We start from the raw sequence: 21,627 nt of genomic DNA on the forward strand, positions 1-21,627 counted from the left end.
AAATAAAACCATATAGATGCTATTCATCACGATCCTTCCCCATAAAAATAGTAATTTGCTGCATACTGGACTGTGATGACAGACGGCATATTCTCACAGGTCTTAGGCGCTGCTCCCCCGGCCGTGTTAACCCGATAGACACTCTTGTAGTCTCCCACGGTGCCACTGATAGTCGATAAGTACAGCCACTCCACGGCACCATTATCACCCTGCACCGAGTCAGGGGGCGCATCCACTTTCTTTTGCACTTTGGTGAATGCGATCCCGTACTGCTGTGCTGGCGTGGTGTCGAGGTTAAAAACCGGTGTTGAACCTTGGAAGAAATGATGACCTAGCAGGTCAACATTTGCAGCACGGAGAATGGAGGAGTAGTTGTTTATCGATGGCATCTTGTAGGCCATGTTCGGAAGTTTGGCAACCATGTCCGGGTCATTTGCTGCGATGCAAGTGACATTGTAGAGGTTCGCTACGGCTCCGATTGCTTCGGGAGTCGAGTCGGATGTGGATGTTGCGCAGCTGTAGTTCTGACTCTGTTGTGAGATTTTTACTTTCATATGAGATGGTATTCCTTGCTTACCTGTGTACCACGTCCTACTGCAACATAAATGGGCATCTGGCCGTCAGGAACGGGCAGATCAGACCCTGATGTTGGTAGTGAGATCCGAGATGTATCGCATGTAGTCGACGTATCGAGTAGTTGCTTTATGTCTTGGATTGGCTCCGTCAGTGTGCTCAAGACGTTTGTTAGTCCGCGTAGGAGCGTTGGTGCGGCAATGGAGCTCGTTGCCAGGCTGGCACTGAGAAATAAAGCTGGGCGCATGTCGAAATCTTTCTGGGCAGGATATTCCGTGACTTGATGGCCGGTGCGTACTTGATAATTGAGGTGCACCTTGTAAGATCAATGCTGGGATGGCTGGATGGCTTGCTTCAAAGGTCAAGGACAAGCGAATTGTGAGTATTAGAAGCAACCGAGCACTTAATTGCTCATGGGATGAGGAAAAGCGAGATGTAGAGTTAGAAAATGGACAAGGAAGTAGTGACGATCTCATCCAAACCCGGCGACCCTGGATGGATATATATACTTCGCATGTCAGCACCGTATCAGGCCCCCACTCAAAGGGCCCCACGGTAAGAATAGAAACATGTAAACTAGACCGATGTAGAATTCAAGTCATGAATCTACCACCAGCCTCAGGTAAAAAAGCTTCCTGCAGCCGCCCATGAAGATGAAGGTGGGATGGTGTCATCTCATTGGCGAGAAGCTAAGCGCCTGGAAGGACCATGCGCCGTACGAAGCTCTGCAGACTTCCGATACCAACCAAGGATAAGATTTGCTCGACTGATTCAGCCCTATTCAGAGCCGATGTCCAATCAGGGGGTTCCCTGAATATCCCGGCGCCTAAATATATCCCAGCTTCAATGCGTTGTCCTACATCCTGGTCGGCGGCTAACCTGACTGCCAGAATCGGCTAGTGTGAAGAACTGCAAGATGCGCCGGGTCTGCGTCTCATTTGTTCGTTTTTTTTTCCCAGTGCTGCATGCGGTGCAGAATGTTGCAGATTGCAATGTGAAGACAGCCAATGCCGATCTATTTTGGGACATCGAGAAACACTCGAGGTTACTCGGGCGCCAAATGAAACGACATTTTGGTACTGATTTATATCACTAGATATTGATAACCAGGACATATTATTGCGTGCGGTGAGAGTTCATTTAGACGCAATTGTAGTTGACATTGTAGCCGACATCATTCGTCACAAATGATTTGGCTTATGTATTTAAAATTGAGTTGGCAAACACAACAACAGCCCGGGTGGTCTAGTGGTATGATTCTCGCTTAGGGAAATAACCCAAGCATATCTGCGAGAGGTCCCGCGTTCGATCCGCGGCTCGGGCCGTTCTTCCTTTTTTCTTTATTTTTTTGTTCTCAAGATTGTTTTCCTTTTTTTTTTTTTTTTTTTAAATTTCCTTTTCTCTGTTGACTTAAATTGCGATGTAGACAGTCCTGGCTATATGAAAAGTGGAATGCGTGGCGGATGGTATGGCGGCAAGTGAATCTATATTGTCTGGGATATATCTAAAACTACAAGGGGCCTAAGTATCACGAACCCAATTCACCATCAAACGCCGATATCGCCTAAAGCAAAGAGTATCCGCAAATACAAAGTCAACAGCTAACATGTGGATGGAGTTTCGCGCAGGCGAGTAGTAAAAGAAACACACCAAACACCGACAGTACCTCGTACAGGAAAAGCACAAGGATCATGCACCATTGAATCCCTCCGGCTGCCAATCATCACCCCGTAACTGCCCCCCAGCAACATAATCACTACTGCCGCCAGAACCAGCAGCGGTCCCAGCCATTGCGGCTGCTGCGCCTAGACTGGAACTGCTATGCTTTTCAATTTCGACCGTGCTCATCATGTATAGGATCACGAAGAGGAGGATGTGGAGAGCGAAGCAGTACCCTGCAAAGAGGTTCCGGCTAGTCCGATTGGCAAGGATAATGCGGGTGAGAGAAAATACAATCCGTTCCGGGAGACTCATGCGCTTATATGCCCGTGCTGATTCTCGACCCCGGAATGCGGCAAATGGAGAGATCTGTGCCTCGTAGGCAGATTGGTATCGGTCGAGAGACAGCCCTGATGGCGTGTCCGGTGAGAGATGAACAGAGGTAGTGTTTGGTTTATTGCCGTAGGCAGAAACGGAGGATGATGCTCCATGACCCCGGCTATACGCGGATACATATCGCGTCTTTTCATAGAGACTGAGGTTGTCTCGCTGGAGAGAAGCAATCTCCTGTCTCAGAGACTTCACTGTATCGTACATCTTCGATAATTCTTCTTCAAGCTCCGAGTTCTTCTTCTTGAAACGGTCTCGCTGGGCTTGGATCATAGGCAATATACCAGAGCCCCCTCCAAAAGGTTCTCCAGTGCGCAAGGAGTCCATTGTGTTGGAGGATGTCATAGTCTGATCAAAGCCTGATATGATTGACGATGTTGGTGATGTTTCTCCTCTTCGCGATGAGCGAGGATGTCTTGATGTGTAAGTGCCGGCCACAGACATTGCCGAAGTCGGGAAAGCATTAGCTGCTTCTTGTTGCATCCGCAAAAGATCATTCTCAAGGGTCGTCGAGAGACCTTGAGATTTCTCCAACTCTTGTTTCGTGCTAGTGAGATCATTGCGTAGTGTTTCAAGCTGACCCTGGAGATCACGGTGAGATACCCTCAGGATGGTAAGTTCATCCGTCAACTTTTTATTTCTAGCCATCAGCAGCTGTTCCAAGCTATTGTTTTTGTTACCGTCTTTCTTCGATGCAGCGCCATTGGATGCAGCGTCGACGGTATCGTTTTCAAGGTCTGCCGCATCGTCATCATCACCCGCGGCAAATTCGATAGACTTTCCCCCAATGTTAGCAGGCACACTACACCAAAAGAACAGGCGACCCATACCTTGATCATTTCAAGCTCCCGGCGGATATCTTCATAGTCAGCCATCTTCTCCAACCTTGACCGCAGCTCTTCCTTCTCAGCGGCTGCCTTTGAGCTCTGTCTCTCAGATTGCGAAAGCTTGGTCTCCCACGAATGACGCTCAGAGTCTCGATCGAACCGGGCTGCATCCAACTTGCGAAGCAAGGAGGAATTCTCCGACTGCAGGCGAAGATACGACGGGTCGTCCTCAACAGAAGTCTGCTCTGGCTGTGGATGCGAAACTGCCTGAGCAAGTTCAAGTCTCAGCTGCTCATTCCGAGCCTCCACTTCTGCCAATCGCAGGCTGGTCTTCTCCAAGTCGGTAGAGACCAGCTCCAATTCGGCTGCGGTAGCGCCGTTTCGAGAATTATCCCCACCATTGTCCTGGTCCAAACGCTGCGATACCTCATAGCTTGCTTTGACTTCCTTCAACAAACGATCTTGGTTTTCTACTTTCTCCTCCAAGCTCTTCTCTTTCGCAGCCCAGTTATTTGTCTTTTCCGTCAACACGGCTGACCATGATGATTCGACCTCCTTTATCCTATTGTCTTGGTTCTCTTCCAATTTCTTGCGCGCGGCCCGTTCTTCTTCCAGTCGTTTCTCCGTATTCTCCAATTGGGAAGTTAGACGATCCACGGAACTCTGCAGTTGCTCTTTCTCCGAGGTCAATTTTGGGACCGTTTCTTCCGACACAACAAGCGAATCCACCGAGGCCTCGAGAAGTGGGTATGGGTCAGGCGCTTCCGATAGCGAAGAGTATAATTGTAGGAATGCAGAGGACGAAGATTTGCCTTGGTTTGTCAAGACGTCGATAAAACCCTGGTAGGCTGTCAAGCGTCCTGTTAGCCCCTCCGGACCCGAACCCTTGGAACGGGAACACCACCAACCTTTCAAGAGTCCCTTGTGTTCAGCTAACTTCGATGCGTCATCAAGTTTCTTGAAGTCCTTGGTCTTTTGAGCGAGATCCTTCCTTTGGACGAGGGAATCACGTTGCTGTGCGACAATGTCCGAAGCGGTGCCGTCTAATTTCGCGATAGTGCCGGCCAGATCAATGCCTAGTCGTATCCCATATGTTAGCTCTATGCCCAGCAGCTCAGGGATGAGCGTAGCAATCCCTCATACCTCGCCAGGCTGCAATGGCACGTTGGAACTTGTTGGCCCCCTCGGGGAGTTTCCCGGTGTCCTTTTCGGCATCTTGGTTGTTCGACCCGGGAACGATGCCTTCTGTGATCGCGAACGTATCCATTTTCTTCTCCTTGCTAGCAAGCGGATATCAAACCAGCACCCCCACGCGAGCACAAGAAAAGCAGAAAACCAAGCCGAAGACAACCTGTGTAGATTGAAGACACTCTGGCTGTGGGACTGGATGGTTATCGCAATGCGGAGGACACGCAGAGCGGCCCGACGATAATCCGACCGCGTAAGCTGCTTGATCCTTTGTCCAGAATAGGCAATTCGTATGAAACAGAGGGGCTATACAGGCTTTTCAAGACTGGAAAGGGGGTCTCGAGCCTTACAGTTGCTGAGCTGACAGCGCATGCATGTTTTGTAGACGAAAGTTACAATATTGCGCTGGACGTGGAGATCCTCGGATGTTTATACTTGTATGCCCCTGCCAAGCGCCAACTTATGGAGCATCGTATGCTCGAATACATAGGGAGCACAATTATAGCACAGATTGAAAGCCCAGAAACCACCACAAGCCTCCCTAGATATCAAATCCAAATGACATCGATTGATATCAACCTGCATACAATCACATGGCTCAAGCTGACTCAGCAATACCGACCCACTTGTGACATCCATCATCGTCCATGGCTGGCGGAGGGACAACTTCCCCGGCATTGACTTGTTTACTTATATTATCTACGAAACTGTGCAGAGGAGCCTGAGGAATTGAACGGCCAGGAATGGGCTCATGATGAGACCAGAAGATGATGCCGTCAGTCCCCGCAAGAGAAGGAGAATCACTCCTCCCCAAGCGGCTCCGTACATCCTCCGAGAGCTGCTCGCCGACTTGCCGTTAGCCAACGATGATCCCAATGCGGACGTCCATATCACCTGCGTGGAATATTGGAGTAAGCTCACGACACTTTGCCCGAGATATTTGGGATTAGTTTGATTGATTGCAATGCAAAACAGATGACAACCTCTACATCGGTACCTCCGCTGCGGAGGTTCTACATTTCGTCTGTCTCCCAGCCGATCCCTCTGATGAGTCGAGCGAATCGTCCTTTATCCTCGCGTCGCGATTACCGATCTTTCACTCACAGAATTCCGCCGCTTCTACCGGCCAAGGCGTTCAACAAATAATCCTACTTCCGTCGGTCAACAAGGCTTGTATACTCTGCAATGGCACGCTCACATTCTACCTGTTACCGGAGCTCAGCCCAGCATTTGGCAACACAAAAGTCAGCAACTGTCGTTGGATTGGTGGTATTGACCTTAGTAGGGCGCCGGATGACATCGAACCACCTGCGCTTATGGTTGCGCTCCAGAACCGAATTATGCTGGTCAAGATTGGTGATGATGCTCGACGTATAAGAAATATTGAGTTTCCGGGATGCTTGGTAGCAGCGCGGAGGGGAACAATTGCATGCGCCGCAGATACTCATGCTTATTCGTTGCTTGAAGTGGAACATCAACAGAAGATACCCCTGTTTCCTATATCGTCATCGAACGAGATATTCGAGTCTGGTCATGTAGAAGAAATGCCAACGGCATTACCTGTCCCTTCGAAAACTTCTCCGTCACCACCTAATGCCAATTCTCCCCCTGTGGAAGGCCAGCATAGTCAGAGTGTGGGCTCCCCGTCGGTTTTACAGGATCGATCAAGCTCCGTTACTCCAGAACCCCCTCCGGCTTCTGAGACACCCCGGCCGTCAAACTCGCAGGATCGAGATGAAAATTCGGAAGATGCTCCACAAGATCCTCAGTCGAACACTGCCGATAAGAAGCCACTACCGCCTTTACCAAAACCACTACCGACACGGCTAAAACCGCATGTGGTGTCCGCGAGTGCCAATGAATTCCTACTGGTCACGGGAACCGCAGAGAAAGAGCCTGGTGTTGGAATGTTTGTCAATATGGACGGTGATATGGAGCGCAGCACAATCAACTTTGACAGATACCCTGAATCGGTTGCTATCGACACAAGGGATGAAGATAATCCTATCCAGTCTGTTGGAGATGGCAAAGAAGAGCGCATTATTGCTGTCTTGGAGTACCGTGAAGATGGGCAGTTATGCAAACGTTTGGAAGTGCAACGGCTGGACATCGACCCCAGCGAAGCCGAGAAACAAAAGAAATGGGTAGAGATACCCTTGGACAAAGACTCGAAACCGGTCCAGGTTGGCCTTCGCCATACAATCAGTTCTAGCCAGCTTGAACTCTCTGAGATGGGAGGCTTGCTGCGCATGGTGCGCCTTAAGACACCGTCACTAATGCCTCATATTCCTGCGACAGACCCAAGGACACAAGAATCCATAGAGCAATTGCAAAAAGAGAAAGAACTATTTGAATCTCAAGAATTAACAGACTCCGAAGGGTCAAGGAGGGGTGGCGGTTCTTCAGAGCGCGACTGGGAAGCTGAGCGCAATGCAGAAGAGGCCCGGTTCGCCCGTGGACTCGGTAGAGGCCAAAGTAGCCTTGTCATGTGGGCTGGGAGCCGCATCTGGCGGATAATGAGGAACCCATTGACTGTTCAGCTGGATGATGTCCTACAAAAGGCGCAGGTGGCCGATGATGGTGGTCATCAAGTCTTGGATAGGGATATTATCATGGACATCATTCAATCAGCCCAGAATATCGAGCCTGCATCTGAGGCGGACTTTCTTGGCCTTAACTACGTGAAACAAAAAGCGAGTCTGATGCTCTTTGGAGATCTTGTCTTCATGAATCAGGAAAGCAGGAGTGACACAGTCATTGGGGCAACAGAAAAAGCACTCGTGGATGGAAATCTTGATCCTCGTATGGTCTTGATATTGATTCCATTACTGCGGAAGGAAGTTCTGCAAGGGCCCCAGGGGATCTGGATCCAAGCAGGCTTGGCAGCGATTGCAGACAAATACATACGGCAATCCGAAGAGACTGAGGATAGCTCGGCGAAAACTGGTGCTGCTGATAGCAGTGTCTTGGACATGGTTAAACGTTTTCTACTATCGTGGCAGCAGAAGAGGGGCTACGGTAGCATCACGGATGAGACATATGTCTTTGACAGCGTCGATGCCGCACTTCTGCATTTGCTCTTGGAACAGGATTCGGCTTCGACAGCGGAACAACGAGTATCGTCGCCCATTCGCAGTGAGCTTAATCGGTTAGTGGACAATTGGAAGGGTAACTTTGATCGGGCGGTGAAATTGTTAGAGAGCTATAACCGGCTCTTTATTTTGAGCCGCCTGTACCAGAGCCAGAAGATGTCCCGGAATGTGCTCAAGACGTGGCGGAGAATCATAGAAGGGGAGGAAGATATCGGTGGAGAAGTGACACCATCTGGCGCTGAATTGCAAATGCGCCGGTATTTGGTTAAGATTAAAGACGCACAATTGGTGGAAGAGTATGGTTCCTGGCTGGCTGGACGTAACCCTAAGCTCGGTATCCAGGTTTTTGCGGATGGTACGAGCAGAGTCAAGCTGGAGCCTGCAGATGTGGTTGGGATGCTCAAAGAGCAGGCGCCGAATGCAGTCCAGGCGTATTTGGAGCATCTTGTTTTCTTCAAAAACGTGAGTTCGCCTTTCTTATGAGAGTGGCAGCAAGCACTGACACTTTCCTAGTACTCCCAATACGCGGACGACCTTGTTTCGTACTATCTGGATACGGTGCTTTCTGTTCTGCAGTCGTCGCCTGAGGCGCGAACATCACTGTCCGAGTCCTACTCGACATATCGTGCGCTACGACCTCCCAAGCCAACATACATGAGCTTTATCACGGCCAACATACCATCCGAACCGTGGTGGCAAACGAGACTGCGCCTTCTACAGCTGCTTGGCGGTGGAAGCAGCACTCAGTTCTCGTCGATGTCACCCACACCAGCCAGTCTTTCCTATTCTATTCCCACCGTTCTTGCTCGGATCGAACCCTTCCAGGATGAATTAGTATCTGAGAGCATCATTTTAGATGGTCTCCAGGGGCGTCACCGGGAAGCCCTCCGACTCCTAACGCACGGCCTAGGTGACTATGATTCAGCAGTCCGTTACTGTCTTTTTGGAGGCCCCCGTAGCACCAGCTCTACAGGGGCCCTGACAGAGTTCGCAGAACGGCCAGTGCAGACTGAGCTATTCCGCCATCTCCTGGACGAGTTTCTGCGAATTGAAGATCCAACCGATCGTCTCGAGAGGACAACTGATTTGCTATCCCGGTTCTCCGCCTGGTTCGATGTGCGGGAGGTACTAGAACTTGTCCCTGATGACTGGAGCGTCGAGATCATGAGCGTGTTCCTTGGCCGTGTGTTCCGGGTATTGGTATCACAGAGGCGCGAAGTAAAGATTGAACGGGCTCTCAGTGCAGGTTTGAACCTGCGGGTTGGTACGGAGTACATTGAAGGAATGGAGAAGACAGGAGGATGGATTGAAGATGACGAGGGAGTACGGAAGATTCGCGGGGATGGAGGCGACGGAGATGAAAAGCAAGTGCCGGGGCAAATAGATGGAAGTGATTTCGGGAATATGGTGGACGCTGGCGCGCATGATAACGACAATGTTTTGGCTTGAATGATATGATATGTGATACCAAATGTGTATATTTTTGACTCTAGCGAACGCCTTGAACAAACAAAATACATGACAATGAGTCTGAATCTGAATCTACAAGCAAACAATCACGAACAAAGCCGACTCAAGTACAAGGCTCGGGCCGTTTCATTGCCCTAATTCTGATTCCCTTGTGCACGCCGTACCTGGCTCCTTGACAACGTTTAGAAAAATGTGGTAAAATTCCGCTGCTACTTTCAAACTACTATACAAACGAGGCTTAATCCAAATCCGGCACAGGCAACCCGTTAACAATCTTAACCTTCCTCCCCAACTTATCCAACGCCTCCTTCGAATTCCTCGCCCGCAAATCACTTGTCTCCGTATCCGAAACCAACACAAAATCATACGTCAACAACGCATGATCCTCAGCAACCCCATACTTCCTCGCATACTCTGGCCCCGCCCGTCCAATATCAACAACCAACGAATTTTTCACCCCAAACACCGCATCCGACGTCTCATACGGATCATTCCTCAAGTAAAGTGCAGTAATCAAATGATCATACCCCTCCTTCTCAAACATAAAATGCATATGCGACGGCCGGTACGGATGCCGATGCAACTTCTTCAACAACTTGCCCACAGGCCCGTCGTGCGGAATCGGATACGGCACGGGCGTGATGGCGTGGAACCAGAAGACCCCGTCCTCGCCGCTGCGCATGACGCATCGCCCATCCGGCTTGTCACGGCCGGGGTACTGCACGTCGTAGTGGCCTGTGGAGTCTGTTTCCCAGATGTCGATCTTGACGTTGGGGATTGGGCGGCCGGCTGTGTCTTTCAATGTACAGACGACGAGGAGGGGCTCACCCTTTGGGTCGTGAGACATGGAGTCGCCGGTGGTGATTTCTTCGGCGTCGTGTGTGTGGAAGGGGCCTAGGACGGTGCCCTCGGTTGAGCCGGGGGGTTTGGGGTGGTCGATACTGTCGACTAGGAGGGAGAGGCCGAGGACGTCGCTCAGGAGGATGAATTCCTGTATCAATTAGCTTTTTTTATTCAATTCATTTGCCAGAGTAGGGGGTGCTTACCTGCCGCACATCAGTACAAATCTTTCCCACTTCCGTGAGGAAGAGCAAGCCCGTCATCCATTCCTGGGTGCTGAGTCTAGTCTCGCGCGCGAAATCGTGCAGGTGCGTGACCAGTCTCTCGAGGACGTACTTCATGCGCTCATCCTCGCACAGGGAGTTGATCGTGTGGACGTTCTGGGTGATGTTGTCCGCTGTTAGGTCTTTCATAGGCGGGATCTTGACTTGTGAGGGGTCCATTTCGCCAATTGATATACGAGTAGATGTCTCCTTCTGCTACAGATTACGGAGTAGAAGGAGAACATAATCCAATGGACGGAATATCCCTTTTATGATCCCAATTGTTCGCCCTCTCCCCGCAATCCCCACCAATTGCGGATTACATATCGGTCAGTCATCGCAAGTGAGAGTTACCAATTTGGAGATGCGGGTTTACGGATTAAGCATGGCGGCCAATCAGCGATGGGCGATTCTAAGGACTCGGAGAATTCCCCGTGACTCAGCAGAGGATTGATTCCGCTCGGCATTCATGGGTACATCTTTAGCCGGTCATGTGCTTTACATTGTTCAAGAAGTATGTACAGTGTTAATGTCAAATTACAACTTCCACATAGTCTCCCTCGGCGCCTCCGCCGACAACACAGGAGTCAAGCCCGGATCCCCCTTTTCCATAGCCCTCCTAAAAGCCTCCCTCTCCCCAATCCTCTCCAGATACCTCATGATATTCGGATACTCCTCCAGTCCATACGGGATAAACAACCGTCCCGTCGTCAACGAAAACACAGTAACGCAATCCGCAGCCGTAAGCTCATTCCCAGCCAAATACCTAAACCGTCCCAACTGCCTCTCCATCGCCTCAAAATTAGCCCTTAGCCGTCTCTGCATCACCTGCGACACGCGGTCCTTGTCGCTCCCGCCACGCAGCTTATTGTACATGATAGACATGAGCGCGGGCTGAAAGGACCCGTTTGCGCGGTGCAGCCAGAAAACGTAGTCTGGGTACTGCGGGTGGTCTGGCGGGTAGGAGAGGCGGCCGTTGGCGTATTTGGTGAGGATGTATTCGAAGATGGCGCCTGTTTCAGCGAGGGTGATGGTGGTGCCGCTGGTGGTTTTGTCTTCGATTATGGGGGCTGTGCCGGCCCAGTGGAGGGCGCGGTAGGATTCTGGGGCCTGCAGGGTGGGTGCTCGGCCGTGGCAGACTAGGTTGTAGGGGAGGTTGAGTTCTTCGCAGAGCCAGATGACTCGCTCGGACTGGGAGCGGCGGAGGTGGTGGATTGTGAGGCCGGACATTGCGTAGTTGTAGTATTCAATTGGGTAATTCAAGTTGAGTGAGTTAGTGTTGAATCAACAACTCTGTACAGAGTAACTTAAAGTGCCCCTGGTAGACAATGGAGACTTAGCATTGGCGATCCTCAGCAGATTAGATTATCTAAACTACGGGGCTCTTAGTTACTCCTTTTGGGATTGACGTCATGAAATTCAGGTTTTATGGACTATGCATGTTTTATGTGAATGTATCGGGTTATGTCTGAAATAAATATAACCTTTGGTATAATTTCCAAATGCATCTGATTAGAAAGAATAGTTGGACTTCATCTATGGTACGATGTACCAGGGAAAGCATTGTCCTCACCCGTCATGACTCGTTCAGTTGTTGTGGATGTTCATCAAGCTTCTTCGTATATCATTGTAAAATCATTCAACAAAGGGATATCCGCTAATCGCTAACCAGGCAGACAAAAAAAAAAGACCAAAACCTCCCCACCAAAACCCCGAGAAAAGGACTCTATATACAAGAATGTGCCAAAATATACCTATAATTCATGCTCATGCCTTCACCATCTTGTGTTCCCGTTCCCGTTCTCGTTCCCGCTCTCGCTCTTGAGAGACATCGCTCTTCCCGTCTAGCGCCGGGCCAGGTGCCGTTCCACGGGTGTGGTGATCTACCGTATCCCAAATCGCCTGCATAAGGCGCTGGTTGGCATCTGGATCATCATCTTCGGGCGCATCGCGGTGGTTATTGACTCGCTGGTCATGATTTGGTGCGGCGCCGCCGTGAATTTCACTCATTGCTCGTCGTGGAGAAGGATCTGGGCCCATTGATGGTTCTAATGATCCATGTGCTGTCGTGGGAGCCGATTCTCTCCGTGCGTTGGAGTTCTGGATTCTCACGGATTCGTAATCGGATGTTAGCAACGGGGTCGGAGCGGGAGCAGAGGCAGGAGTAGGGATAGAAGCAGGGACTGGAGCAGCAGGAGTAGAAGTAGATGTGGAAGTGGGAAGCGGTGCCGCAGGTGACGATGCGGAGACAGACTCCTTGAGAGGCCTGGAGGATTCGTCCACTGAGACTTCGTGAAGAGGACGCTCGGATCGAGTCTCCCGGAGCTCCTCCTCCTTAACATCCTTCCAGGAGCATTTGGCATGCTTCTTTGTGCAGCCCATGCAGGCAGTGAGGTTCTTCAAACAGTCCATGTGGAGACGGCGACAACGATCGCAGGGAGGCATGATACGTTCGCCCCGTTGAAGCTCCTCCATGCGCGCCACCATCTCCATCTTGAACGGTCCGCCGTCATCCTTCTCGGACTGGTTGGACTTGGGCGGAGGCAATAACGAGGAGGGAGTGTTCGGGATGGCGACCGTCGCTGGAGATGGGTTATAGAGACCATTGTATTCACTGGCCTCCGAGGCTCTGGGTCGTGGGCGCGAAGAAGATGATCTACTCATTTGCGTCGCAGCAGCAGCAGCAGCAGGTGGGTCCTCGTAACCACGGGCTTGGCGGTCTGCAGTCGTGAAGAATTTCTTCATTAGCTCAGCGCGCGTTGTCGGAGAGGCACCCTTTATGGAGGTTCCGTTGATAATGGTGACATTCTCGGTGTTGGAATGCGAAAACATAAACGGCGAAGGTAGGTGAGCGTCTTCTGTTGCTAGAGGTGGCTCTGCGCGACTGTTGTGGGCATTGACAGCGACAAAACCGGCAGATGGCGAGTGTGCGTTGGCTGCGCCGTGTCCGTTGGCTTCACGCCAGACAGGACTCAGCGAGCGGGGTATATGTAGATTTGCATCATTCTCACGACGGGCGATAATGGCGGTTCGACGGTTCTTGAGACGGTGATTGAGTTGTCGTGCTCGAGCAGAGACTGCAAAGTCAGCCTTGTCGTACACAGCTCGAAAGAAGAAAGTACATACCTTGATCAGCAACTGAAACAATCTGTTGCAAGTTCTTTTCTAATATCTCCAATGCGCCAAGCTCCTTCTCCTCATCCTCGATGATCGGCTGTGGAGGGATCATCTTCTGGGGCATGCCAGATGCGATCAACACAAAATCTTCCTCGCTGATCTCAACGCGACATTGCTTAGTATAGAATTGGCAAACACGGACCCCATTGCGAGTCTTTTCCAGGTTGAACTGCTCTGGTTTGTTCTTGGCGAACTCGACAACATCGAGCCAAGTGATAGCGTTCGGATCCTTGCCGTGCGACTTGAGAACGCGCGGCGGTCCGTCGAACAAACGCTCAAACCGCTTGATTAAGATTGGACCCAATGGACACGCGCCTAGGTTACCGGCGATACTCTCGTGACGCTGCAGGACGCCGTCGTACTCGCCGATTAGGTGCAGAATGGCGGACATGTTATCATCGACGGCGACGAGGGGCAGGTTATCCGGGTACTGACGTGCGAGATAATTGATCTGAAGGTGATTCGAGACGGTCTTGGGGATTTTGGATGCGATGGGAGGAAAGTCACCCGAAGGTGAACGAGGCCGTTTGCTGGCACTACCTGGAGCCGGTTCTGTTGGCGCTGGTCTTGACTCCATTGCGACGGAAATTTTTTCTTCTTTCTTGTCAACACCAGAAAACAAAAAGAGTTGAATTCGCGACCGAGAACGAACTCCCTAGTCGCAAGATCAAAAGGACGGAGAATAGGAGAAAAGCCTCAGGGGTAGAGTTGGCTGATAGGCGGCAATAGCGAGGGCCACTGGACAACAAGCACGTAATTCGAGGCGATTGACGGGCCACCACAGGCGGATAAACTGTCGCCAAGTGAACAACGCAGAGCAACAGATAGCGAGTGATAGGGTGTAGTTAGTAGTAGTAGTAGTAGTAGTAGAGGGTGTAAGATAGGGTGGGAGAAAGAAGCGAAGAACGAGAGAGACACAGAGAGAGAACAGAGGGAGGAGAGGAGCGAGGGCGGAAGACTCAGTGTGACGGGGCCGACAGGGATACAGCGGAGTCCCGCCGGGCGATTCCGCTGGCCAGTCGGTGGGGGCCGGGACTTACGAGGCCTCGGGGGATTTTCCAGGCAGCATGATTGTATTGGATTATTTGCAACAGTTGTTCAAGTCTAATCTAGTGAATACTCTATAGTTAGTTGTACTCTGTACTGTACTTTCTACAGAGCAGTCAATGCTTACAGTACTTGTACGTGGGCTCCAAACATGGCTGCCTCAGGTATGACTCCACCCGCCAATCATCACCCGCCGTTCCTCCCGGCCGGTCCAGCCTCTCCGGTGACCGGGACGCCTTGCTGGATACGGGCGAGTCCTGCCGGTATCCTTACCGTATTCTGACACCCCGTGCTGGACTTCCGCCTGCATCGTAGCCAATAAAACACCATACAACTAGGCATTTTCAGTCAAATGAACTGCCCGTGCTTTACAATACCATTACACACGCACAAACACAGGCACAAGCCACGAGCGTCGAATCTCTGCGAACCAACCAACCCCTCTCTGAAAATCCCTCATACAGTTCCCTCTCACAACAGCTCCTCTTTACTTTCTCTTTTCGGGAGTTTGATCTGATTACGCATCCCCTTATTATCAAATAACCAACTCTTTTGACTCCGGTCTTTAACATGTCCGAACGAGGCTCGTTCCGAGGAGGAGGTGGTGGTCGTGGCCGCGGCGGAGGTTATGCCCGGGGCGGTCAGCGCGGTGGCGGTGCAGGTGGCGGTGCAGGACAGCCACACCAGCAACAACAGGAGAGGCCCAAGAAGGAGAATATCCTTGATCTGTCCAAGTATATGGACAAGGAGGTTAAAGTGAAGTTTAGCGGCGGTCGCGAAGGTAAGCTTTATCCGAGTGGAATGACTAGGTGCCATGCATAGATAGGGCTAATGAATGTAGTATCGGGAACGCTCAAAGGCTACGATCAGCTTATGAACCTGGTCTTGGATGAAGTTAAGGAGTCTATGCGCGGTAGGTTATTTTTGACTATCCTTGGAAGTGACCATCTTCTAACATCGTTTAGATGACGAAGGTAACGAGACGACTCGTGCCCTCGGGTTGATCGTGGCCCGTGGCACCTTGATCGTGTTGATTTCGCCCGCCGATGGTAGCGAGGAAATCGCCAATCCTTTTGTTCAGCAAGAGGAGTGAATGTCCGCTCTCCTTCCCTATCTCTTTTCTCAAGCCATGGAACCGGTTCTCCGGGCATTCTTCTTGTTCAACCCGCAAGACAAGGAGCGGTAGCAATCATCATAGCCGGGGTAATAATTGGTTCTACCTGCGTCTATCTATTACAGAATATCCTTCATGCCATAGCTGGCAGTTCTACGCCAATAATGATCATACGGAACGATTTAAAACGAGACACGTCCTCCCTCATGTTTGTTGTGTTGGTTGTGTAACATAATAGAGCGCAATCTTATCTATGGTTGAACGGAATAGAATAGCAGAATTTTAATTCCGTCCTTGTATGCATATGCATATCTGACACACTGATGTGCGTGCATTTATGCCGTTTCTACTCACAATTGCATCATTAGAAGTCGCGATTTGCCGTTTCGTCATCTCGTATTCGCTTCGGGATACCGATACGAGTACGAAATTGCGATATGGGCTGATAAGTATAAATGAGGCCCTCGTTAACTGGTTCAAGGTCTTTACTTTCTTACTGCAAAAATATATTATTATTGTAGACATTTGTTATCGGATATATTTAATCTGTCTATACAATATGAAAATCCTCCATTTGCTACCCCTCATCCCCCTCAGCACGGCCTATGTCATTCCATCCGAAGAGGTCCTTGAGGACCTAAACATCAACAAAATCAGCAATGAAAAGATCCATTTTACACAGAAAGAAAATATTCAAAATGCTCTGGATGATACTCTCGATTCCTTCAGCACGGCTAAGCCCAAAGTTGGCACCGATTCCCGGATTGATTCATGGATCAACCGTCTCAAGGACTATGCCCTGGATTCCCTGGAGGACGAAGACACCGATGAACAAGGATACACAAAGGACGACGAAGACATCATTGACAGCAATCTCCCCTTCCCTCTCCCTCACCTCCCTTTCTCAAAGCACCACCACCACGACGGAAACTCCGACAAGACCATCTACCAGCTCATCTCGTCAAGCAAATACACAACCAATCTCACCAAAATAATTGACGAGGACGAATCTCTCGTCCACCTCCTCAACAACACAAACCACAATTTCACCCTCTTCGCGCCCACAGATCACGCCTTCGCTAAACTCCCGCCGCATCTCCCCGAGTTGTCCAAGGAGTTTATCCGTGCTGTGCTGCACTACCATCTCGCTGCTGGTGTCTATTCAGCCCTAGACGTCTTCCATCATCAAACTTTGCCAACGCTGTTAAATGAGACCACGTCTGGACACGAGCTCCCACAGAGAGTCACCGTCCGCCCTGGTTTAAAGGGACTCAAGGTTAACTTCTATGGTCGTTTGGTGGCTGTTGATATTGTACGTCTTCGCCCCTCTCCCTTCTTTAACAAGTCTGATATAGGAATACTGACAAAAACCAGGCCGCCTCAAACGGCCTAATCCACGGCATCGATTCAATCCTCCTCCCGCCCCCACCAGCCCTCTCCCTCTTCACCATCGTCCCCACCCAATTCAGCACCTTAACGCTCGGCCTCTTGAAAACCGGCCTCGCCGCCACTCTCGAAGACGCAGATAAACGCGTCACCATCTTCGCTCCCTCCAACAGAGCCTTCGAGCATCTAGGTCTGCACATCAACGCCTTCCTCTTCTCCCACCACGGCACCAAGTACCTCCGCGCGCTCTTGCAGTACCATATTGTCCAAAACAGGACACTCTATTCGGATGTGTTCTACGCGCCTGATGGACAGGTTCGCGAGCTGGGTACTAAGGGCTATACGCATCTTGATTTGCCGACATTGTTGGGCGAGAATGGACGGCCCGGGTTGGCAGTTGATGTTTCGAGGTTTGGGGCGTATACGTCAATTAAGTTGAATGGATCACGGAAAGTTGCGTTTGCGGATGCGCTGGCTCGGGATGGTGTTGTGCATATTTTGGATCATGTTTTGGTTCCGCCGTGCAAGCATAAGGGTCATGTTGCTGGTGAGGATGAAGGCGAGAATGAGTTGACTGTTGAGGACTTGAAGGATCGGTTGAGTGACTGGGTTGTTGATGACGTTCCCAACGACGTTTGGGACCATGATGGTGAGCTTTAAAACCATCGTAAATTGGACAGCATGCAAGCAAAGACACTTGATTGCTGTTTTCTGTTATGACCCCTTACCAGATTACAACCAAAACCACATTGAAAAGTATATAATTTGAAATGAATTTGAAGATTGAATATATTTCCTAAGATATTTTTTGTATCTTTCTGTAAGCAAGATCCTCCGAAGCATATCCCGTACATCGTTGGCCTGTGGTGCCATAGATAATTCCAATCTTCAAAAGCAGCGAGACCAAGGCCAAACCGGCCAGTCTTGAACCTCCAGACACCTCATTTTCTCAGACCAAGATGCTGCCTCCAAAATACCCACGATCTCGGGCCAAACAGTACCCATTTGTCTCGACCGCTCCTAGCATATATAGTATTCCTCTCGCTGAAATGAAGCAAGAACGAAAGGAAGAAGAGGCAAGTCATCATAATTATGCACCCAAGAGTCCCAAGTGTTATATCACCAATAAGTTCAAGGGAGCCTTCTTCCCGGCTTCATTAATGCTTGGAAAGACGATTCAAGAGCCTTCTTGAGTTCCTTATAGCTGACGACAAAGCAGCTTTGCTCATCGCGACTAACCAACGTAATTCTTTCGTCCGATCCCGCATCCAACTTGTTTAAACATGCGAGCACATGCCCGAGGTCAACAACTGAATCTCCCTGGGCATCCACCTGATGGAAAACAAAATCTCGGAAAAGTTTCAAGAAATACCGCTCCCCGTTCTCGGACCATTGCCGATCGTGGTCATATTCGGGCCGCTCGTTGATGAAATTCAATTTTGTCATCATCCGTACAAGGCGACCATTCTCAAGCTCACGACTAAGATCTGATGTGAGCTGGTCATCCAAATGGAGGGACGAATCGAATGTCGACATCAGCTGCGACGAAATTCCGGTGATGAAAATGTCAATGTTCCGCTCTTGATCCTTTTGCATGCCGTTCAGTAACCAAAATACCGAATTCTTCAGCTGCGGCGTGTAGGCACGCGTGAAGTGTTCCATAGCCCTAGTAGGATTACCCATAACACTTGGCGAGTTCGCTCCTAGGGTAACGATCAACTGCCCCAAGTTAACCAGATCCTGGCGTTGAAGGTCCATAACCGATCGCTGAGCTTCGTACTGGACCACATCCATGATAGCGCACGCATTCAAGCGAACACGATTTTTCGCTGTCAAAAGAATCTTGCTAGGCTCAATGATTCTCGCAGCAAGCCCATTACTGTGGATAGCCTTCAACGCATTTGCAATTTGAGTCATGTAACTCCAAAGCACCTGCTCAGGAATGTGTGCAGGGTGCCGATTCTGAAATCTGTTCCCAGCCCCAAGATGTTGCTCTGCAAGTGTCTTCGAAAGTGGGTGGTAGTCGGTGACGAAGATGAGTGAGCTATCTTGAAAGCTTCTGCTTGTGAAAGCATCGTGGATCGTCACTACGCTGCCATTACACACTCGCTTCCACGCCTGAACAGATCGAATGGCCTTCTCGTTCGTCAAACGGAAGCCTTCTAATCTCCGAAGAGCATAGAAATTTCCATCCTTGCTGGACTGCGCTTTGTATACCCAACTAGGGAAACCAAAAGTGGCTGCATTCTTTTGGTGGTTCAGGTCCAGTGGAACAAGAGAATGGAAATAATCGACTTGAGCCGGCAGTTGCGTGTCTGATCTAGAGTTAGTTGTCTGTCATACATCAAGTGAATAGAGATAAGCGCACTGGGAAGCATTTGCAGCGTCGCGGCTGCTTTCTTCTGTAGCTCTTCTCGGAAGTCATTAGGGAGAAAGAGGTCATGAATATTGCGTTGATAGCCCAAGGTATTTTGATTATGTGGTCCGATAGGCGCATAAAGATGATATTGTACCTGCAAAGCGTTAGACCAGTCTAGGAAGATAAATAGAATATTGGCTTACTGGCTGTTGAAATCCACTTTGGTTTGCAAAAAAAGCTGCGCCATTCAATGCTGCAGCTGTAGCAGCAACTGCAGCTGTGTCAGGTGAATATGGGTTTCCCGAAACAGTACCCACCCCTGCACCAGGAAGAGGAGCCGGGGCCGTCACGAAAGGATCAAACGCAGCCGTAGTAGCAAGGCCGTTGCTACCGGTTCCTTGTAGAGGAGTCTGGGAGGTTGAGTTAGCGTGAGATCTCCTGGAACAAAGACGCATGTCTGAAGCAGGCAAATTGCCAGTTTGGAGATAAGGATTTGTGAAGTGCGGTAAAGATTGGGTAAATATCAGATAAGAGGCAGGAGCAAGAGCATTTAGGTTCTGAAAAGTGCCACTATGAGTGTCACTGGATATTCTGGGAGCATCCATTCCTTAGAGCTGAAACCAGAGTGTCACTCGAATACGTTGCTTGCTTGAATCACCGCGAGAGAGACAATCCAGGGATCCAAAGCTCTGCGTGACACGAGGAATTCGTGTGGGAAGGAGCGATCCATTCACACGATGCAGGATGGAGGGGACGATAACGGGAAAAGGAAAGTGCTATCTTACCATAGGAGGGGCATCAAAGCCTTGTGGGACAAACTCCTGAGCTTCTGCTACAGTCCAATCAGGGGTTTGTGTGTCTTGACGAGAACTTGGCGTGCTTGAATTTGAACCTTTTTTCCAGTCAGCTAACCAGTTCTGCTTTTGATCAACACATAACGACGGCATACGCGACGAGACACTTCTAGGCTGGAACGGGGCAGCATTCGCAGCTTTCGGTGATATAGTTGCCGTTGTTTTCTTCGTAGGTGTCGTTGATCCATTGGTAGACAATAGAGAGGGGGTGAAGCTGGGAGAATCGACATTGAATCGTTTTCTGTTGCCGTTACTAGAAACCGCAAGTCAGCCACTAGCCATTATGGATATAAACTTTGGTTCCACGCGAGTCATCAAATGAAACCAGTCGATAGGGTATCCCAACCTGTCGGTGTTATTCGCGGGGTTCAATTTTTGCGGATCGTGATTGAAAGCGCAGCCTGGATATAGAAAATGCAATGGTTACATTATATACTCGCAATTGCTGATGCAGAAAGTATATCAGAGGATTCGCGCACCTTTATCTTCATAGCGACACCGGCCATAGATGGTAACATTCCGACATAGGGTGTCCTTGGCATTCTCTGGGTACACTACTTCATTAGTACATCCAACCATGAATATCTGAACAGCAGCAATTGAACAGAACCAAACTCACCTCGTGACTTAGGTTTGGGCGACCCCATTCCCCGACGGGAATCTTCCGTACTGGACTTCCCTGTGGAAGCCATCGCATGTAAAAGTAATTGTAGTTTTCGGTGTGATGCGGCTCAGCGCAGAGAAATCTCCATTGAAATCAAGTAGAGGAAAATCGGGCGAACGAGCGTAGTTAGAGGAAACCACATTCCCCCATCGAAATAGGCGGACGCGATAGTGGTTGTATTTGGAACGAAGTCGGCGTTGGGATTCACTGCCGCTAGGGCAGATAGCCAAGGACGGGCTTGAATGGGCGCTCTCCAAATGAACTAAGCTCCCCCCAAACTTCCAAAACGATAAATGATCAAAAATAGAAAAAAAATACCAATAGGGAAAAAGTAATAGTTGGACGACAGCAGCACTGATGCCACTTCACGCCACGGGTAGAAGCCGAAGGGCGGAGGAGGCAGTGAGGGATCGAATGTCCGCGGGGAGGGGAGCCTAATGCCTGGCGGTGCACGTGCCGGGATCTAGGCGCCAAGCGCGCGTCTATCACGTCACACGGCAATGAGCTTCAGGGCAAGAGGACAGCTTACGGTATACCCTCGATTCGCTCTTGCATTTTCCAACGAAGACGTAATTGATTTTTAAGCTGCGTCTATTCTCTCAATTTCTTATTATTCCCACGCCACTTGCGTTCAGTCCATCAGGACAGTTCGTTGTCTTTTGAGATAAGGTCGCCTGTCGGAGCCTCGGAGTTGGAGGATCGTCCTGAATCCTGGCTACTTTTA

General features: G+C 50.0%; 9 protein-coding genes and 1 non-coding gene across 10 annotated transcripts; 4 read left to right on the forward strand and 6 right to left on the reverse strand.

Annotated features, from left to right (window-relative positions):
* Positions 1-26: 26 nt before the first annotated feature.
* Positions 27-820, reverse strand: ACHE_30562A (uncharacterized protein; the record flags this gene model as incomplete). Its single annotated transcript, XM_043277194.1, has 2 exons — positions 27-524; positions 578-820. The coding sequence occupies 2 exons, from the start codon at positions 818-820 to the stop codon at positions 27-29; spliced, it is 741 nt and encodes a 246-aa protein (XP_043135097.1).
* A 987-nt stretch (positions 821-1,807) lies between these two features.
* On the forward strand, positions 1,808-1,897 carry ACHE_t30009S. Its single transcript has one exon. It is a non-coding gene; the product is annotated as a tRNA-Pro (tRNA).
* Positions 1,898-2,262: 365 nt separating this feature from the next.
* On the reverse strand, positions 2,263-4,716 carry ACHE_30563A (CCAAT displacement transcription factor COY1; the record flags this gene model as incomplete). The annotated part of the gene is made up of 4 exons (XM_043277195.1): positions 2,263-3,399; positions 3,453-4,297; positions 4,358-4,525; positions 4,593-4,716. The coding sequence occupies 4 exons, from the start codon at positions 4,714-4,716 to the stop codon at positions 2,263-2,265; spliced, it is 2,274 nt and encodes a 757-aa protein (XP_043135098.1).
* A 672-nt stretch (positions 4,717-5,388) lies between these two features.
* Positions 5,389-9,178, forward strand: ACHE_30564S (putative TGF beta receptor associated protein 1; the record flags this gene model as incomplete). The annotated part of the gene is made up of 3 exons (XM_043277196.1): positions 5,389-5,548; positions 5,613-8,191; positions 8,243-9,178. The coding sequence occupies 3 exons, from the start codon at positions 5,389-5,391 to the stop codon at positions 9,176-9,178; spliced, it is 3,675 nt and encodes a 1,224-aa protein (XP_043135099.1).
* Positions 9,179-9,437: 259 nt separating this feature from the next.
* On the reverse strand, positions 9,438-10,482 carry ACHE_30565A (intradiol ring-cleavage dioxygenase; the record flags this gene model as incomplete). Its single annotated transcript, XM_043277197.1, has 2 exons — positions 9,438-10,190; positions 10,246-10,482. 2 exons carry the CDS (start codon positions 10,480-10,482, stop codon positions 9,438-9,440), a joined length of 990 nt encoding a protein of 329 aa, XP_043135100.1.
* A 357-nt stretch (positions 10,483-10,839) lies between these two features.
* On the reverse strand, positions 10,840-11,532 carry ACHE_30566A (glutathione S-transferase family protein; the record flags this gene model as incomplete). Its single annotated transcript, XM_043277199.1, has 1 exon — positions 10,840-11,532. The coding sequence occupies one exon, from the start codon at positions 11,530-11,532 to the stop codon at positions 10,840-10,842; it is 693 nt and encodes a 230-aa protein (XP_043135101.1).
* Positions 11,533-12,069: 537 nt separating this feature from the next.
* ACHE_30567A (uncharacterized protein) lies at positions 12,070-14,056 on the reverse strand (the record flags this gene model as incomplete). The annotated part of the gene is made up of 2 exons (XM_043277200.1): positions 12,070-13,379; positions 13,429-14,056. 2 exons carry the CDS (start codon positions 14,054-14,056, stop codon positions 12,070-12,072), a joined length of 1,938 nt encoding a protein of 645 aa, XP_043135102.1.
* Positions 14,057-15,096: 1,040 nt separating this feature from the next.
* LSM7 (putative small nuclear ribonucleoprotein (LSM7)) lies at positions 15,097-15,619 on the forward strand (the record flags this gene model as incomplete). The annotated part of the gene is made up of 3 exons (XM_043277201.1): positions 15,097-15,307; positions 15,368-15,439; positions 15,492-15,619. The coding sequence occupies 3 exons, from the start codon at positions 15,097-15,099 to the stop codon at positions 15,617-15,619; spliced, it is 411 nt and encodes a 136-aa protein (XP_043135103.1).
* A 580-nt stretch (positions 15,620-16,199) lies between these two features.
* On the forward strand, positions 16,200-17,686 carry ACHE_30569S (fasciclin domain-containing protein; the record flags this gene model as incomplete). The annotated part of the gene is made up of 2 exons (XM_043277202.1): positions 16,200-16,952; positions 17,015-17,686. The coding sequence occupies 2 exons, from the start codon at positions 16,200-16,202 to the stop codon at positions 17,684-17,686; spliced, it is 1,425 nt and encodes a 474-aa protein (XP_043135104.1).
* A 471-nt stretch (positions 17,687-18,157) lies between these two features.
* On the reverse strand, positions 18,158-20,931 carry PAN3 (PAN-complex poly(A)-binding subunit PAN3; the record flags this gene model as incomplete). Its single annotated transcript, XM_043277203.1, has 7 exons — positions 18,158-19,341; positions 19,395-19,539; positions 19,589-19,795; positions 20,171-20,492; positions 20,586-20,640; positions 20,719-20,793; positions 20,859-20,931. 7 exons carry the CDS (start codon positions 20,929-20,931, stop codon positions 18,158-18,160), a joined length of 2,061 nt encoding a protein of 686 aa, XP_043135105.1.
* Positions 20,932-21,627: the final 696 nt, after the last annotated feature.

Source organism: Aspergillus chevalieri, chromosome 3 (assembly GCF_016861735.1).
Source record: "Aspergillus chevalieri M1 DNA, chromosome 3, nearly complete sequence".
Classification (NCBI taxonomy): domain Eukaryota; kingdom Fungi; phylum Ascomycota; class Eurotiomycetes; order Eurotiales; family Aspergillaceae; genus Aspergillus; species Aspergillus chevalieri.